Genomic DNA, 20,164 nt, shown 5'->3' with positions numbered 1-20,164 from the left:
TGGGTTGGGAAGATCTCCTGGAGAAGGAAATGGCAATCCACTCCAGTACTATTGCCTGGAAAATCCCATGGACAGAGGAGCCTCGTAGGCTACAGTCTGTGGGGTCACAAAAAGTCAGATATGACTGAGCAACTTCACATACTAATTAATAGTCATAAGATACTCTCCATATATGAATCACATGAATCATAGACTAGAAAGAGGCTAAAAATATCATTTCCATCACCATTTTTGTTTTGCTTTTTTCCTTCCACAGAAGATATGATTGATGGCTCAGAATGATTTGTAATCCATATATTTCCAGGGACAGATACCCATCATACGTGCTAGCACTAGTTCAAATAACTTCTTATCTCTTGACTGCTTCTAAGGAGTTTTAATACTTTTCTTTATACTACGAATGTTACACAAAAAGCTAAATAAATAAAATGAAACTGCAGAGTTTGACACAAGGTCCATCAAGACAGGTCATACCACTTTTTAGGTGCAAATTAGTAAACCTCAGAAGGACTTTCAAAAAACCTCATTGTACAGTAATAGTATTTCCTGGAGAAATTTTACAGGTTGTTTCTTGCTGCCTCTACCTCTCTATCTGCATATTTTTCTTTGACTTGAAATAACATAATCTATCCTGTAAAGCCTTGGGATTACCAGCTTTCACTCTTACTGGGTTATTACGATCTTGTGTGTACTTGTTCAGCAATACACAAGGGAAGTTTAAAGTGTCTGTGTGCATGTTCAAACTTTCATGAGTCAAGTACCCACTGTCTGAAGTTATATAATATAATATGAGTGTGAATGAGTGTTAATCGCTCAGTTGTGTCCAACTTTTTGGGACTCCTTGAACTGTAGATGGTCAGGCTCCTCCAGAATTAACTTACTTGGAATTTTCTAGGTAAGAATATTGGAGTGTGTTGCCATTTCCTTCTCCAGGGGATCTTCCCGCCCCAGGGATTGAACCCAGGTCTCCTGCACTGCAGGCAGATTCTTTACTGTCTGAGAGAGACACCGATATATAGATCAGTCTTATGGACTCTGTGGGAGAGGGGGAGGGTGGGGAGATTTGGGAGAATAGCATTGAAACGTGTATAATATCATGTATGAAACAAGTCGCCAGTCCAGGTTCGATGCACGGTACTGGATGCTTGGGGCTGGTGCACTGGGACGACCCATAGGGAGGGTAGGGGAGGGAGGAGGGAGGAGGGTTCAGGATGGGGAACGCGGGTATACCTGTGGTGGATTCATTTCGATATTTGGCAAAACTAATACAATATTGTAAAGTTTAAAAATAAAATAAAATTAAAAAAAAAAAGTCAAATTTAATTTCAAAAAAAATAATATAATATACATTTAGGGAATGCCTTTTGAAAAATACATTTTTGAAGAAAATACAGCCTATTTTTTGCTTTATAACTTTTATTTTGTATTAAGAACTACTAATAGAAGGGAATGCTAGAGAGATGCTCATTACCTCTTTTTGTTACTTCTGTTAAAATTACCCGAGAAAAATTCCTGAAAGCTAAACACCAAATTCGACTATTTATATTAACTACACTGACAGATCTGATACATAGTTTTTAATGATTTTTTGTTATCCAAAGAAGGCTCACTTATGGTAAAAGACCACATACTATATCAGTGAGTTCTGTAATTTTACTTAACCACAGTGATAACTTAGTGGAGTTTCTAATTAAAGTGCTATGACTATCATGTATGCAGATTCCATAAATATGATAAGGGTAACTGCCTGCGTCACATGGATTTGTTTATACTAGAAGACTAAATTGGAAAGGCCTCTTGCTGAGTTGTTTCTTTTCTATTTCTGTACATATAATTTATAGATGCAAGAATTCTGCTTGTAGATTAAGGAGCAGTTGCTCCTGTTTACTCTAGTCATTTTATATTTTGTATGCTCAGATAAAGCACTGCATTCCTACTGGGCAACATTTAACTGTAAGGAATAGGTTGAGGGTGTTTCTGATAGTAAGAACAAAATAAGATATGAGGAGCAAAATAACCAACAATGCCAACAATTCTTAATCTTCTCTGCTTGCTTTGGACCCTGGAGGGAATTTAAGAGTTAGGGTGATGCCACCAAACCAAGGAGGAAAGTTGATTCTAACCTTTTCCTCTTTCTCTGATGTTGCACAGGGGGAAATGATTAAGGGAGGAAATGCCTTTCTTATGTTTGGTTCTGATATTTAAATTCAAGCACCAAAGTTATACCCCAAAACAGTATAAAGAGTTTAGTTTTCTCTCAAGTTCTTTAAAGCTATCAGTTGTTCTTGAATGTGAAGAGAGATGCTACCTAACTTTCTCACAGATCATACTGATATCAAAAGGAAATAAAAATGAAATTATATTAAAAATGTCATCATGCATCATCACACATGTCTTCCAGACATATAAAGTCTTATGAGGTATTCAAAACACTTTTACTTACAAAGTACAAAAAGCCTAAGTTTTTAATTTAAGGAAGTCATTTAACAGTAAGACATTTACAAAGTCAAGGAAACAGTCTAAGTTACTATGAGTTTCCCCACACATATAGAAACTGAAACAAGCTTCCTACACTATCATGCAGTTGAGTACTGAAATTAGAACAAAAGCCCACAACTCTGTCCTGAAATGAAGCAGTCGCTTAGCAGCAGGTATCAAACTGGTTAACAGGACGATGAATATAGATGAGCATTCCCCATTTCCCCTGAAAATGCTATTCAACTTTATATGGACAGGTATCATCTGCACCCTAGTCTTGTTTTATAGCATAGATAACATTAGGAATCAAAAATTTTGTTTTAAAGATGCTGATAACTTTACATCCATCACCCAGGTCAGTGAAGTTATTATACAAATACATCTTTCTCCAGCATAAACTTAGCCTTCTTATTTGTCTCCGAATATTCTGAAATGTAAACATTAAAAAGGAAAGAAGGAAATACTGACAGCCAGTTCATTGTTACCATGTTTCATTTTGCTACTTTTAAAACAGGGCAGTACTCCCTGCAAACGTCTTGCTTGGGAGACGGAGAACTTTCCCCACAGAAAAGCACCTTCGAAGGATGGACAAAGATGGGATAACCTAGGAAGAAAAAAGTATAGTGAATATAGTTAATATTAACAATATAGTTAATATAGTGAATATAGTGAGTGTCTATTCATGCAGTGACCTTGCTTAAGCCTGCATAGTTTGCAAGATATGAATGGAATCAAATTATAAAATAGGTGACACAGGTGCTGGTTGAAAGCCTGCTCAGAACTATTAAGGAGTAACTTAATAAAATTCTACCTTTTAGGAAACTGTGTGATACAGTTATTGTCTTGTTCACCATCATTTTCTTAGCAGGTATTAATAGGATGGCGTCTAGCAGATAGTACCTGAACTTCAATAAGATAATAAACAGCTATTCTACCAGCTTAAGTGAGTTTATACAGACATAGCCATGAGAATTATGATTCAAGTTATGCGAACTATGTGAACTATGGTGGCTCATAGGCAAATCCAGAGAACAAGGAAAGGGAGCTGTGTTTCAGGAAAAGGGCAGAATTGGGAGGAACTGTAATAATCAGAGTCTATTGGAAGAGGCTGTGAATCCAAGGTATGAAGGCTCTCATTGGTTGGGCTGCTAACCTCTCTGATTGACTGGGCTATTCAGGAGCCAGAGAAGTTTTCAACTTCCCCAGATAGTAAAGCAGGAGACAACTTCTAGTGGGAGATGTCAACAGTGGTCACTTTGGAGTAATTGACTATGAATGTGACAGCTCCTCCTACAGGCCCACCCTACTTTCAGTTTTACTTGAGGTTTCTTTAATGAATTATACAAATAGGTTTTCAAAAATTATTTATGAAGGGGTAAATGAATAGTCCTTTTTGTTGGAAATCAGAAAGTGAAACCTACATAAGTTCCTATTGAAACCTACAGAGACAAATCCCTTTACCTTACTTACTCATTTGAAATAAATGTAACAAATTCAAAGAGACTAGAAAATCCCTAGATGATTTCCAACGTTAAAGTACACAAATTCTGCAATAGTAGAACTTTTTTAGCATAAGTATTTTCAATCAAAAAGATAGGAGATTAACTCAATTTACCAGTAACAAATAATAAAATGACTCATTATAAACTAATTCTGTACTCAGAATTATTTCATTTATCACCAGTTGAAAAGTTCTGTATTAATTTTGTCCTGCAAAACTGTTTCTTAAAGTCTTAGTTTCTTGATGAGAGTGCTCAAACATGAATAAGGAAGAACATATGTATAGTAATATTAGTTTCTAGTCAAGCCTGTGAGTGTTGAGTAATAGCAAATTAAACTGTAACCACAAATTGCTTTCTGGGTTGCATTTAATTTACCCTCTAAACTTCTATGAGTTTTACTTGATTCAGGATTTTATTAAGAGGAAGAGTACTCATTGATTTTAGATGGCAAGAAGCTATTGAGGAACTTGCTATTGAATTGAATTAGTGGTTTTAGCTGAACGTGTGTTATTTTGTCATTTAAAAATTCCTCTTTCCATAGCTTGCAACCTAAGACTATACTCTTAACTATTACTTTTAAATTTTAAATGGAAATGTCTTCTCTTAGAAATATTAAAGTATAAAATGTTTCTAATTAGTATTTATAAGAAATATTTGAATTCAAATGCAGTTTACAGTCTCCAGAGTTTTTTAACTATTTTTGGTATAATTTTCTTTGCTACTTGAGAAAAAATATATATGAAAATATTATTTAAAATTAAAAAAGCTATATTTATTGGATTTAATGCTGCAATAAAGCAAAAACAGGTTTATATATGGAAATTTAACACTTTGTTTTTTACTTTATCATAAGTAATTTCTGGCTGATGTGTTTGTATGCTTATATGTGTGTGTGTACTACTTAGAGATTTTATACATATATATATTTTATTTTTTATATGTGATTAAAAGAACTAAATCAAAATAAGGAATATTTATTTGTAAAGGTATTTTAAAAATTTTCTATGGATTTAACCATATTTAAATAATCCTAGGGCACTTTTCTCTACTTCCAAATAATTTATAATTTTCAAAAATATAATTATTTTAAGTGTCATCCATTAACTAGTAAATTTACTTATTTGTCTTGTAATAGTTGGCTTAGTCTATATTCATATTATCTTGTGATTTGAGGAAAAGGCAAGGATCTTTAATTGAAATGATTAAAAATTAGGTAAAGTAGCTAAAAATGGAAGTTAGGGTAGCTGCACAGTGATAGAAGATTTGTTTGATATTTGAGATGAAGAGAAAGCCAAACTACTGTCTATCAGATGTTCCCTTTCTCTTGGACTAAGTTCTATTTTGCTATAAGTGGTGAGGAAAAGTACTTAAAAATAGCATATGTTCTAATATTGTAAATATAATGTATGATACTATGAATATAATATAATTAATAAATATGATGTATGAAGCTCCAATACTTTGGGCACCTGATGCAAAGAACTGACTCATTGGAAAAGACCCTGATGCTGGGAAAGACTGAAGGCAGGAGGAGAAGGGGACAACAGAGAATGAGATTGTTGGATGGCATCACCAACTCAATGGATATGAGTTTGAGCAAGCCCCAGGAGTTGGTGATGGACAGGGAAGCCTGGCATGCTGCTGTCCATTGGGTACCAACGAAGTGGACATGACTGAGCGAATGAACTGAACTGAACATGTGATAACTTTAGTATAGTCAAAATAATAAAAATTTTAAATATCATAACTCTATAACCAAACAATACCAATTTAAATACTTAATGTATGCAATCATATATTAGTTTACACATTCACACATTAGGTGATGGTTTAGTTGCTAAGTTGTGTCTGACTTTTGCAACCCCACAGACTGTAGACCACAGGCTTTTTTGTCCATGGGATTTCCCAGGCAAGAATACTGGAGTGGATTGTCATTCCCTTCTCCAGGAGATCTTCCCAACACATGGACTGAACCTGGGTCTCCTGTGTTGTAGGAGGTCTCTTGTATTCCAGGTGGATCCCTACTGAGCCACCAGGGAAGCCCAAGGCACTTAAAAAAAAATCAATTCAACTCAGTAAAATTTTTGCTAAACTGATTTTTACACTTAACAATAGATTATCAGTTCAGTTCAGTCACTCAGTCATGTCTGACTCTTTGTGACCTTGTGGACTGCAGCACACCAGGCTTCCTTGTCCATCACAACTCTGGAGCTGGTGATGCCATCCAACAATCTCATCCTCTGTCGTCCTCTTCTCCTTCCTGCCTTCCATGTTTCCCAGCATCAGGATCTTTTCAAATGAGTCAGTTCTTTGCATCAGTTGTCCAAATTATTGGAGTTTCAGCTTCAGCATCAGTCCTTCCAATGAATATTCAGGACTGATTTCCTTTAGGATGGACTGGTTTGATTTCCTTGCAGTCCAAGGAACTCTCAAGAGTTTTCTCCAACATCACAGTTCAAAAGTATCAATTCTTCAGTGCTCAGCTTTCTTTATAGTCCAACTCTCACATCCATACATGATTACTGGAAAAACCATGGCTTTGACTAGATGGATTGGGCTTTTGTTAGCAATGTCTCCGCTTTTTAATATGCTGTCTAGGTTGGTTGTAACTTTCTTCCAAGGAGCAAGCATCTTTTAATCATGGCTGCAGTCACCATCTGCAATGATTTTGGAGCCCTCCCCACCCAAAAAATAAACGTTCTCATTGTTTCCATTATTTCCCCATCTATTTGCCATGAAGTATGGGACCGAATGCCATGATCTTAGTTTTCTGAATGTTGAGTTTTAAGCCAACCTTAACAGAATTTTAAGTATTGTGAATGTTTCAGTTATATGCTATCATATAATTAAGTTACTTACTAGACATTTCACCATTTTCTACTGTTTTTCTATGTTATACAAAGGCACAAAGTACCTTAACTAGCAAAGCTTTGTGCATGAAAATCTCTAAATTAATGGGACTGGGATTGTAGGCTTGAATGTGAGTCATTCATTGGTGAATAATATCCTGTACCAGTAAGAGAAGCATTAAAGCAATGATTGGTATTCTTAGGTGACTTATTCTCTCAGTGAATCTTAAAAAACAGTGCCCAGCACAGAAACGTATATATCTTCCCAGGGCGTCTTAAATTTCTGCTCTCCTTCACACTATCCTATAAGAAAAAGTATTGTAAAAGTACTTGGTGATGTTTCTCAAATCTAATCAGTGTGATACCTTCCAACTTGCAAGATCCTGGACATTTCTGTATTTGTATGGATGGCCCTTTATTCTGGCATAGAGTACAGGGTCTCTGATGGAAGCTTACTGTGGTCAGAATCCATACCAGCAGTCCAGAGATAAAATAACAATGATCAGCCTTAGTAATTATTGTTCTCATCTTACTTTTTCTCTGGCCAGCCTGGGACCTGGAGCTAACTTTGTCAGTGATAAATTAGATACATAAATGTGACGCTCAAACCATCAACCAGACTTAGCAAAAATAATAATAATGTTTCCCATGAGAGAAAATGGAAATTGTAAGAAATAGATTCAGGAAAGCAAAATATAAGTTCTCAGGCTTTGGAAAGTCTAAAGTAGTCTCATGATAGCATGTGTGTCCCAATTCAGTCAGGCAGGGTTTGACTATATTTATAACCCAAATTGGGGCACATTTCCATGGCGATAACCCAAAATCAAAATTCCCAGAGGCTACAAGTAAAAAGTTCTTTCTTTCTTTCTTTAAATATACAAACAATAACAGGTTTCTTGAAAGAACAGTGGGAAAACCTTCACTTTCTCTGCAAAAAAAACCCTGTGTTCTAAACTGTTGATCTTCATCCCTCACTCTTATCACAGAACAGCTTCCACTCAAAGAGATTCTGGGCTAACATACCTACAGGCACAATGTGAGGCATGCCAAGACTGCAGTTCTCTTCCCAAAGAACAACACTTTTGCTGGGGTGAAAGTATTACATCTCTATAATTGCTAAACATTGATACCCAGAGATTAAAAGAGATTGTGTAGATATCTATTTCAAGAACTGGGGCTTCCCTTGTGGCTCAGCTGGTAAAGAATCCACCTGCAATGTGGGAGACTTGGGTTCGATCCCTGGGTTGGGAAGATCTCCTCGAGAAGGGAAAGGCTACCCATTCTAGTATTCTGGCCTGGAGAATTCCATGGACAGTCCATGGGGTCGCAAAAAGTCAGACACGACAGCGACTTTCACTTTCACAGCTACCTTTTATTGAGTACCTACCATGTGTCATGTTTTATATAACAAGAACACTTCTTATTTTATCTGTTTGAACCTTACAACATCCACTGCTGAAGGTACTGCATCCATCCAAGGCCAAGAACTCCTTCAAAGAAATGGTGTCATTGCCCAGGACCAGGCTCTACAGGGCAAGCACTCCCAGGCAGGAGGTCTGGTTCTGACTCCTCATCTAGTGCTCTTGGTTAAAAACGGAATAATTACTGTAGTCTTTCATGACACCTATAGCTCCTGTTTCTTAATGCAGAAATTATCCTAATTTTCCTTCATTTTAATTTATTCAAACATTTTCCTTTTATCTACCTTGATAAGCCAAACATTATTTCACTTGCATCAGTCATTACGATGATAAGTTAAAGATTGATTTGCTTGATCAATTTGCTTCCTACTATAATATCCATGTTGCAATTCTTAGTCCATATGCATCACCACCCCTACCTCCCATTAGACTGATAAATTGTGCACAATTTTGCCAATTAAGACTTAAACATCTTTGAGTCAAATTAATTAGGAAATATTTCCATAAGCCACAGTAGTTTAAACATTATATTACTCTAATTTACAGGGTCTTAGTGCAAATAAATTACACTAGATTTATATCTTATTCTCACTTATAAAGTGGTAAAGAAATATTATAGTATAGTATGTATCAGATGAAATTTAATATGTTGTATTTGAAATAGTTTAAAAAATATTTTCCTTTTTATTCTCAATGTAATTATACTACCAATCTCTATATGAGTAGGTGCTCAATAAATACCAGCTCTAATGACTTTACTGTGAGAACTGCTGCATTTAGATACAGCTGATGTTGCAGACGTGGACATTTCCTATGAAAGAAACTATGGTAATTAAAGCAATATTATGTTTAGAAGAATATCACAGATATTAATTTTCGTTTTTCCTTCATCTATGAAACAAATGTTTTATAATAGCTTATGCGTGTCTTCCCAAAATGCTTTATGAAGGCTGCAGAATCAATCAAATTGTTCCATTGTCTTTCTCTTGTGTTTTGACTTCTTTTTACTTGTCTGAGCTATCACTAAGAGCTAGTCATCTAGAGGTACACCAAAGATACTTTAATTACTCAAACTATGGAAATTTTAGCAGCCTGTCACTTTAAAAGCAATATTTGACAATTATGTATTGTGTGCAGCTGGTCACTGTCCTTAGTTCTGTGTTTATTACAAAAGGATTCACTTAATATGCTCCTGGAGAAGGAAATGGCAACCCACTCCAATGTTCTTGCCTAGATAATCCTATGGACAGAGGAGCCTGGGAGACTATAGTCCATCACACCACAAAGAGTAGGACACGACTGAGCACACATGCACAAGCACATAATGAATTAAGTGAATATTGAAACAGAAATGGAAGATATTGGCATGATTGCCTTTCCGTCAAGAGTTAAGTTCACATAGGAGAACAAACACTCTAATAAATAAAATCAGTGGCATGGTCTTCCCTATAAAAGTAGAAATGCATTTCAGATGTTAATTAGATATTAAAATTCAAATTTTCCTTGATATTGTGTAGCACTCTCTAGGCACGTTTCAAAATCTACTGAGGAAGGAACAATGGTAGGGAGATAGTTGTGCTTGAAGCTGAAGTGTGCTACAATAGACTCAATTAGGACCATTTAAGATTATAGTTTATGTGATGTTAACATTAGTTCATTAAAAATGTACTGAACTCTTAAATCCTTTCACACAGGTGATTGAACAACAATACGGTGGTATCAGCTCTTCTCAATCATGACTCTCAGCATGATTTGAACTAGTGACTCACAGGAAATAAGCCACATTCTATTGTCAGTCTATAAAAACTACATTTATAGAGAAACAGTATTTCTACCTATAATATTTTGTCTCTAAATTCATTTATTTTCTTTGAAATGGATGCAATAGGTTGTCTATTAAAAAGCACAAATTTTGAGTATGACAAAATGATTATCCCATACAGTATATCTCCATATTATTTATATAAATATTTATATATTCATAATTTTATTAAATCTGAGCAAAATTAGTCATATGTGATGTGATATTGAAAGGTTTTTTTTGTTGTTGTTATCACAATAGACTGAAAATTAGGTATAGTCAGAGGTAAAGCGTAAATTTACTACTTTCACATAATTCTGTCAGGCATAAAACTCCACCCCACACAGCTTTAAATAGTCTCCTATCTCATACATTGCATCAGCTAGAATAACATATACCAAGAGAACTAAGCAGTGATATGTGCCAAAAGGCACAATTTTATCTTACTAAAACACTAAAATTTATTAAAGTAACATATACATATTTCAGGTCACTTCTGATGGTAACATTGTGCAAATAGATGCCAAAGTAATATTCCAAACACCTTTCAATAGGGATATTCTATAAATAATGACTGGTAAAAAAAATCAGGGCCAGTGGGCAATAATGACTTCATTGCAAAAGCTACCTTAAAACTCTCAACTAAACACAATACTCGGTTATCCACAAGAAATGGAATGCTGTCTTGCATTATCTGTGTATTTATTCAGATCTATGGAACAACCATTTGTGTATTTCTACTTATTTAACTTTTGTATAGCTTTGACCACTAGCATTATATTCATATTTCTACAAATTTCAGTGGTTTACCATTAGCTTTTTTCTTCTCTTAAATTATACGAAATTGAAATTCTTTCTTGTATTTTGCAAGTTGGACATGTCATAGTAAATGACAAATAATAAATGTTTGTTCCCAGATGTGTTCCAAGTATTTTTTACTTTGCCTGGGCATTGTACTGTGTATTAAAGTTGCTTCAGGAAGGATGTTAATGGCGTGTCCTGTGGTCTTCTTTGTAGTCGCAGCGCCGGGTTACCTTTCACCTCCCCGACGGCTCCCAGGAAAGCTGCAGTGACAGTGGTCTAGGAGACCACGAGCCGGTGGGTAGTGGAACCCTGATCTCACACCCTCTTCCTCTGGTTCAGCCACAGGACGAATTCTATGACCAGGCCTCTCCGGACAAGAGGACCGAAGCAGACGGCAACTCTGATCCCAACTCTGGTGAGTCCCCTTAAAAACTTTGCTTGAAGATTTTCTGGTTTTCTGTTGTGCCCTTGAATTTTAACAGTAATCCTGGGGAGCAAGTAAATGGTCATTCAATTGTTTTTTGCTGCCTTTGTTGTTTTAATATTTCTTGAAATAGATCTAACGTGCTTGACATATCAGCTGTTAAATTGTATGGTGCATCTTTAGTTTATGAACCATGAAAAATAAAAGAAAGAAATGCTGCAGATATAACTGCAAGAAGCCATTTTTTTTTTTGCATGACATCTACATGTCAAAGATATTAAAATAGGAAGACTTTTTTAGAGTTTCGAATTGATACAACATAGTTAAGTGGACGTGGTCAATGACGGAAAAGAAAAAAAATGTCCTGTGGAATTCTGTTTTCCAGTAAGGACTTTATATGGTGATTGAAACAAGTATGAAGAAGAGTGATAGTGATGTAAGGGTTTTACTTTTTACCTATTTTAATTTTGTATGATTCTTTAGTCAGTACACCAAGTGAAATGAGTGGGATGGGATTGGCAAAATATTTTATTCTGCACAGACTTACATACATCCCATGTTAGACATCATTGCTCACTCCAGGTAAGCCCTGTGAGGGTACTTCTTCAGCCTTTGAAAATCACTGGGGGCCAATGCTATACCTTTTTTGGTCATGCTAGTTTTTTGTTTCTCTTTAAAAATCACTACCTAGTTCACTTTAATTGAAAAAATTAGAAGTCCAATTTAATAATTGTTATGTCTAGCTTAAAGTAACAACCATGATTTCTGTTTGATTTGAATTGAAAGTTTTTTCTAACTCCATCTTGACCTGCTTATAAATTGTCTATAGTGCAAATGGGGTTAGGGTAACTTTTCTATAATGTTCTAGCTACTCTTCTGATTTCTTTAGATATTATAGTGACTCTGGCAATTCTATGGTTGAAGTAGAAATACCAAGAGGAGGTAAAAAGCATTAAAGGGCTTTCTTAACTAATCCTATTGTGTTAACCCAGCATTAGTGTTCTCTGCCTACTAGAAATTTAAACTGATTCTAGTGATGGGTATCTTTTGTACATATGCCCCTTTCTAAAGTGTGCCCCAGTCTCTCCAGGTTTTTCTGATAGGTAGTTCTCTTCTCATTGGCATATGCAGTTACAATTGCATCTTCTTTCTGCTCAAGTTTTTCTCAGCCAATCTTTTAGGAAAATCTAAATTCCAAACCAGCTCTGGTCCTCAGTCTTTCATGCCCTGTGTCTTGATCTCATAAGGAAAACATAAGCGCATTTTTGACTTCACATATCCAGAAGGTCAGGGATACTCAGAGAGGCAACCAATCCTCTCACAGCATTTGGGGGACCTGATTAAATATTCTCCTTAGATCTCTTGGTTCTGATTAGTCTAAGGACCATTAACCTAAGTGGTTCCATTGACTCAGCTTTTCCTGGACTTGTGTAAAGAGGTTGAGTATGTAGGACAGTTCTTTCTCAAATGATTTCCTACTCTGCAACTTCCCCTTCTCCAATTTTAAAGCATCTTTTATTGATATTAAACCAAAGGTCCTGAAACTGGTTGTTGACCACCTCTTCTGCATGTGGCAGTGGTTGACTCCTCTGGTCTTCGGGCCTCTTCCAAAACTGAGACAGGAAAAATCCATTTTAAGCATACTGACACAAATAGGACTTGTCTATATAGTTCACCAGTTATTTTTACAGAAGTAAAGTTTTAAAAAATGTACACAGCAATATAGTGAAACTAAGCTGCCCTAGACCAGGACTTTATCCAATATATTTATTTTCTTAAACCTGAGAAATAGCACTGGCTGAGCTACCAAATGGGAGAAGATATGAGAGATTCTAAAGCTTGAGGTGGTAGGGGGAAATCTTTTCAAGTTTGCTCAAGAATTCTTCAGAATTTTTAACCAATCTGGTCACATGGAAAAAAAAAGACCGTAGGGAGGACACACCCTTGCATACTCCAACATTCAACTCAACACAGTTACTTCACTCAGGAGAATCATGGTCAGTGAAATGTGTTAAACCAGACCAGTGCTCCTTGATGGAGAACACATCTATATTTGCCACTGAGAAAGAAGGTGTCAGATAGGGGAAGAGGAGGCGCTCAGAGGGCCCCTGGTGGCCAACATTTCTTTCAGGATCTCCTGCCTGGCAGGTGGATTCTTTACTAGCTGAATTATCAGAGAAGCACTCTGACACTTGAAGGGACTTTAATTTTAATCTCATTTGTAAATGTCTGGAGAAGAATTCATTAGACCAGCCTAGAAACATTAAGAGATTCATAACTAAACAGTGATTCATATTGAGATAGCATTATGATATATTATATAAAATCTGAAGTCATGGTTTTGTAATTAACTTTGAAAAATTTGTGGCATGAGATACAGGATAATTGAAGCAGTAATCTTCACCAGTATTAATCTTGCTATGTAGATATGAATTGTTTCCTTTTTCTTCAGTGGCATTTTCTGTCTGCCTCTTGAAGAATCTTCTCTTCAAGAAGGGCTTCCCTCAAAACTCAGTTGGTAAAGAATCTGCCTGCAATGCAGGAGACCCCGGTTTGATCCCTGGGTTGGGAAGATCCCCTGGAGAAGCGAAAGGCTACCCATTCCAGTATTCTGGCCTGGAGAATTCCATGGACTGCTTAGTCCATGGGGTCGCAAAGAGTCAGACATGACTGAGTGACTTTCACTTTCACAAGAGTAATAATTTTATAGTGATCATGCAATATCCATATAAATTTGTATTATCTATAGTTATTGAATATTGTATTGATATAGATTCCTAGTTTTTCAAATATAATGATTCTCAATAAAAGTAATTAAAATTTAGTATAATTTCATGGTAAATTTCTCATTATACATTTTTTTAAAGAAATTAATAGAAATGGTATCATGTGCAGGAGTTTTTGGAAACCTAAGGTTTAATATATCTTTGTTGTGGTTTAGTTGCTATTGTGTCTGACTCTTTGGTGACCCCATGGACTGTAGCCCTCCATGCTCCTCTGTCCATGGGATTTCCGAGGCAAGAATACTGAAATGGGTTGCCATTTCCTTCTCCAAGCAATCTTCCCAACCCAGGGATCAAACCCCTGTCTCCTATTTAGAAAGTAGATTCTTTACCAATGAGCCACCTGGAAAGCCCATGTAGTACACATTTAGGCTTTTATATAAACCTCTAGCAACCAAATAGATGATGTCTTGATGTTCTAGACACTTCTGAATCCTAGAGCATGCTTAGCCGACTGGCCCACAAGGGACACACACACATGCAGCATTTCTTGCACTAAGTTTTGTCAGCTTTTCTGCATAAAAAGGTTCATCTTACTTGCAAATAGCAGAATAAATCGTATTTCCTTAAAAAGTTAACTTATTAATGTGATCATGCACTTCATGTAAAATTCAATAAAACCATTAATTTATGAAAATAGTGATTTTCAATCGAAGATTTTAATTTTTAGCACATATAACTAGAGTTATGAAAGAATTTCACTAAGTTAAAAAGAAACCAAAACAACTATGTGATCAGATCAGAAGCAGCTTGTTATCACTAATTCAGAATTAAATTCCATTGAGAAACATGAATAGAGTTATATTTTGTATCTGGTGTTTCTTTTAAATGCTAATTTAAAGGATTTTCTTCTATTTAATCACATACAAAATTTCAAATTGTGTTTATGTTTTTAAAGCCCTGTCTGTCATATGCTTCCACTTCTACCTAGATTGTGTATTAATAAATTAGTGAATTTCTCACTAAGAATACTTTCGATTGTTGGTGATATTTATGGGTAAATTTATTGAGATCTACTTATGAATCAGGAATAATAGTAACTGTTTTAATGTATTGTTTATGATTCTACACCAATATTGCAAGTTAGATAGTATTATGAAAGTGTTAGTCATTCAGCCGTGTCTGACACTTTGTGCCAGGTTCCTCTGTCCATGAATTTCCCGGGCAAGAATACTAGAGTGGGTAGCCATTTCTTTATCCAAAGGATTTTCCCAACCCAGGGATGGAATCCAGGTCTCCTTCATTGCAGGCAGATTCTTTACCATCTGAACCACAACTGAATTTCAGAAAATTTTTCTAAGACTACTTTGCAATTAGATTGGGAAACAATGGAAACAGTGACAGACTTTATTTTCTTGGACTCAAAAAAAACTGCAGATGGTGACTGCAGCCATGAAATTAAAAGACGCTTGTTCCTTGCAAGAAAAGCTATAACAAACCTACAGAACATATTAAAAAGTGGAGACATTGTTTTGCCGACAAAGGTTGGTATAGTCAAAGCTGTGGTTTTTCCAGTTATCATGTATGCGTGTGAGAGTTGGACCAAAAAGAAGGCTGAGTGCTGAAGAATTGATGCTTTGAACTGTCGTGTTGGAGAAGACTCTTTAGAGTCCTTTGGACAGCAAGGACATCAAACCAGTCAATCCTAAAAGAGATCAATCCTGAATATTCATTGAAAGGACTGGTGCTGAAGCTGAAGTTCCAATACTTTGGCCACCTAGTGTGAAGAGCTGACTAATTGGAAAAGACCCTGATGCTAGGAAACACATAAGACAGGAGGAGAAGGGGGCAACAGAGGACAAGATGGTTTGATGGCATCACCAACTCAATGAACATGAGTTTGAGCAAGCTCCAGGAGATGGTGAAGAACAGGGAAGTCTGGCATACTGCAGTCCATGGGGTGGCAAAGAGTCGGACTGAGTGACTGAACAACAAACTTTGCAAGTTTACCTGACTTCACAGGTTATGCTTTTATTAATCAGAGAAACCACCTGCAATATGCACATGTTAAGACAGTGTGTAAAAGAACAGAGTCATTACTGACATTGAGTTTTAAATTTGGGAGCATGGATCTCATTTTTTAAGAAATTTGAGAAATTGAATAATATGAATTCTAAGATGTACAACTTGTGAAAGAACTACTGTGTCAAGGATTATTTGGCATTTCTAATGAAAATTTAAATCTTAATAGGACCCAACAGATCATACAGTATAAATTATTCTATACAGAGGAATAAAAAGGGAAGTGATTGGCTTAAGTTACATAGCTTGTGAGTCAAGACTAGAACTCATATATACAGACTGTTATTTAGTGCTCTTTTCATTGAAACATTTTTTCTTTATCATTGTCCTTAAACTTTTTCCTTAAAGAGAATCTGAGTCATTAGTTATTAGCAACTGTTTTTCCCATTAATCATTAAAGACTTTTTGCTCACCTTCCTATTCTCCTTGCATAATAGTTCCTGATATATAATAGGACAGCAATGTATAAAAATAATCAATTGTTCACAAACACATGAAAATACAGTCAGACAAATTAAGTGTTCTATCAAGATAAAAACAAATAAACAGAAAAAACTAGGAAGTGCTACATCATGTTAACTGTGTGTGTTCTCTTCAGTTTGGAGTATTGACTTCTTTTTAATGGTCTATATTTTCCACAATTTTAATAATATAGTCGTAATTATATTTTTCAGAGAAGGCAATGGCACCCCACTCCAGTACTCTTGCTTGGAAAATCCCATGGACGGAGGAGCCTGGTAGGTTGCAGTCCATGGGGTCGCTAAGAGTCAGACACGACTGAGCGACTTCACTTTCACCTTTCACTTTCATGCATTGGAGAAGGAAATGGCAACCCACTCCGGCGTTCTTGCCTGGAAAATCCAGGGATGGCTGAGCCTGGCAGGCTGCCGTCTATGGGGTCGCACAGAGTCGGACACAACTGAAGCAACTTAGCAGCAGTAGCAGCAATTATATTTTTATTTGTAATTTTCATGGAAAGCATGCAATACAGAACTGAGATACTCATTCTTAGAGTATCTGTTTTTCATCAGGTAAAAACATTATTAAAACAATTTTTTTCCTGTCATTCTTAAAGTTATGGGAGATACATGCTAAGAAAAAATGAGAATTTAAAATGATTGGTCATGAGATACAGGCCATCATTTTGGGGAGGAAAAAATAAGCTTAATAAAATTTTAAAATACTCCAGAAAAGTCCAGAAAAAACAATGACGCCATCAAATTTCAGTCTTAAGAAATTGTGCTAATCCTAATAGGCAAGAAAAAAATCATTAACCATAAGATCCTTTGGGAATTAAACATGAATTTGATCTTCTGGGAACAGTATTTTATAAAAATAATTTTGTGAACTGTATTTATTGTTTTTAAACATATACTGGGTTGAACTAATTTTATTGATCCAAAGAAAATTGTTCAGAGGTTTTGTTTTGTCACTTGTTGTGTTCACTTCCCTATGGTATTTTTGTAATCAATTCATGATGATCCAATAATACTGGTCCCTGAGTTAATGAATCTAGCGATCCTCAGAAAATGGTATAGAGAAAAGATAATCAATCATACTGTATTTTAAATTTAAGAGGAAAAAAGGCAACAAAAGAACAAAATTTGATTTTCTTTATGCTATAAAGGCTTATTTATGCTTCTTTATAGCTTTATTAAATTTATTTGTCTGAATAAATTTAGAAATTTATTTGTCACTGCTGCTGCTGCTGCTAAGTCGCTTCAGTCGTGTCTGACTCTGTGTGACCCCATAGACAGCGGCCCACCAGGCTCCCCCGTCCCTGGGATTCTCCAGGCAAGAACACTGGAGTGGGTTGCCATTTCCTTCTCCAATGCATGAAAGTGAAAAGTGAAAGTGAAGTCGCTCAGTCGTGTCCAACTCTTAGCGACCCCATGGACTACAGCCCACCAGGCCCTCCGTCCATGGGATTTTCCAGAGTGGGGTGCCATTGCCTTCTCCGGATATCTATCTATCTATCTATATATATATATATATATATATACCGTATATATTCTATTGCTAATTGCCTCCAACTTTGTGCCTTAAAACAACACACATTCATAATTTCACAGTTTCTTTTAAGTCAGGAGTCTGAACATGACTTGGATAAGTCCTCTGCTCAGGATCTCAAATGCCTGTAATCAATGTGTCAATCAGGTTGTATGCTCATCTGCAGGCAAAACTGTAGAAGAATTTACTTCCTAGATTTTTCAGATGGTTGTTTTTGTTGGTTAGTTGCTAAATCCTCTCTAGCTCTTTTTGCTACTCAATGGACTGTAGCCTGCCAGGTTCCTCTTTCCATAGGAATTCTCTGGCAAGAATACTTGAGTGGGCTGCTATTTCCTACTCCAAGGGGTCTTCCCAACCCAGGTATCAAGCCCACATCTCCTGCATTAGCAGGTGGATTCTTTACCCCTGAGCCACCTGGGAAGCCTTTTCAGATTGTTAGCAGAATTTATTTCCTTGCAGGTTTAGGACTGAGAACCCCAGCATCTTGCTGGCTGTCTGCTGGCGACTGCTCTCAGCTTTAGCGGCAACCCTCAAATGTTAGCCACACGTGCCTCTCAACATGAATTCTTACTTCTTCAAGGGCAGTTAGAGAGACAGTCTCTGGAGTGAGTTTGTAGCAACACACATTCTTATATAGCTTAACATATTTACGGGAGTGACATTCCATCACTGTTGCCTTACACTATTGGTCATAGGCAAGTCTCAGGTCCTGCTCACACTCAAGGAAGGGTATACACATAGTTATGAACACGAGGAGTTGGGATCCTGAGCAGTCACTCTAGGGTATTTCTACCACAATTTATATAAGACTTAGTAATTCTGTTATAATTTACAAATTAAGAGCTGTCATTTAAGATCCTTTGTTCACACAGGTTTTCCATGATTCATTCATTTATTTGTTCTGTAGACACTCATACAGAGGCTACTATGTGCCAGGTACTGGATTCTGGGGACAGGCATTAACCAAGTTTTTCTAAACTTAAACAAATTGAGATACTAGACTGTGAGAACAAAAGTTCTAATCTAAGTTCCTTGGTCAGAGAGGTCATGAGGAGTTTTGTGGAAATTTGTGAAGTTCCTGAAATTGTTTTGCAATTTATTTTCTCTCAGAGGCAGGCTATAAACATTTCATAGACCACAAAAAGAAGATAAAAGATATTGATTTTTGTAAGAAAGAAGATACTGGATACCAATAACATTAGTGAACTAGAAGAAATGCCAATTATAAGTGTAAAAACAGATTTTTTTTTTTAAAGCATTTATTTATTTGGCTGTGTTGAGTCTTAGTTGTGACACATGGGATCTTTGTTGCATCTTGCTGGATCATTCCTTGCAGCCTATGGGCTTCTCTCTAATTGTGACTCATGGGTTTAGTTGTGGAGTCTTAGTTCCCCTACCAGGGATTGAACCTGTGTCCCCTGAATTGAAAAGTGGACTCTTAACCCCTGGACCACCAGGGAAGTCCCTAAAGTGGGGTTTAGAATAGAATGTCTTGAATAAGAAATCAATAAAAAGTTCTACAAAGTGATACTTTAAACAAGTGACACTGGATGAACAGAAATTGAGTAAATAAAATATATGTGTGTGCCCCTGTGTATATGTGTGTGTATGTGAGCACCCACTGAGCAGGGTAGGTTTTTTAGTGCTATGAATTGTCAAGGGCAGTTGGGTAGACAGTGAATAGTTCAGTATTTTTGTAGCACAAACTAGTTATGCTTAGCTCCACCACACAGTCTCAGGTTCCTAACTTTCAAAATGGGGTTATTAGTGTCTTTGAGATTATTGATATAAAAGCTACAGTTATTTGATATCAATAATCACTTAGCATAGTGTTTGAAACATAGATACTCAACAAATGGTTGATATTCAACTGTTCCAGTCTGTGATAAGAAATGAGCCTAAATTGAGATATAGGTTGGGATCAGATTTTATGATGGGGAGGATATGATACGTTCTAATTGAATATAGCCAATAAGAGAATAGAAAGATTTGGTATTCCAAGATTTTAGTTTGCTAGACTTATTAGAAAACTACACAAATAAATTAGAGAATATGAGATAAAAATTCAGG

At 36.1% G+C, this 20,164-nt stretch overlaps 1 protein-coding gene across 6 annotated transcripts in view; it reads left to right on the top strand.

Moving 5' to 3' along the window:
* PCDH9 (protocadherin 9) overlaps positions 1–20,164 on the top strand; it is a 1,146,030-nt gene that overhangs the window by 730,802 nt on the left and 395,064 nt on the right. For 3 of the 6 annotated variants that reach the window (XM_061435053.1, XM_061435052.1, XM_061435051.1), the window contains one exon: positions 11,195–11,270. In XM_061435053.1, coding sequence (XP_061291037.1) covers positions 11,195–11,270 — 76 coding nt within the window. Of the gene's footprint in view, positions 1–11,068; positions 11,271–20,164 lie in introns of all 6 variants that reach the window. The other 3 variants (XM_061435050.1, XM_061435049.1, XM_061435048.1) reach the window with 1 other exon arrangement.

The sequence above is a fragment of the Bos javanicus genome, chromosome 12, assembly GCF_032452875.1.
Source record: "Bos javanicus breed banteng chromosome 12, ARS-OSU_banteng_1.0, whole genome shotgun sequence".
NCBI lineage: Eukaryota > Metazoa > Chordata > Mammalia > Artiodactyla > Bovidae > Bos > Bos javanicus.
Note: the sequence above shows the minus strand (reverse complement) of the source record. Positions and strands in the feature narration are given on the sequence as shown.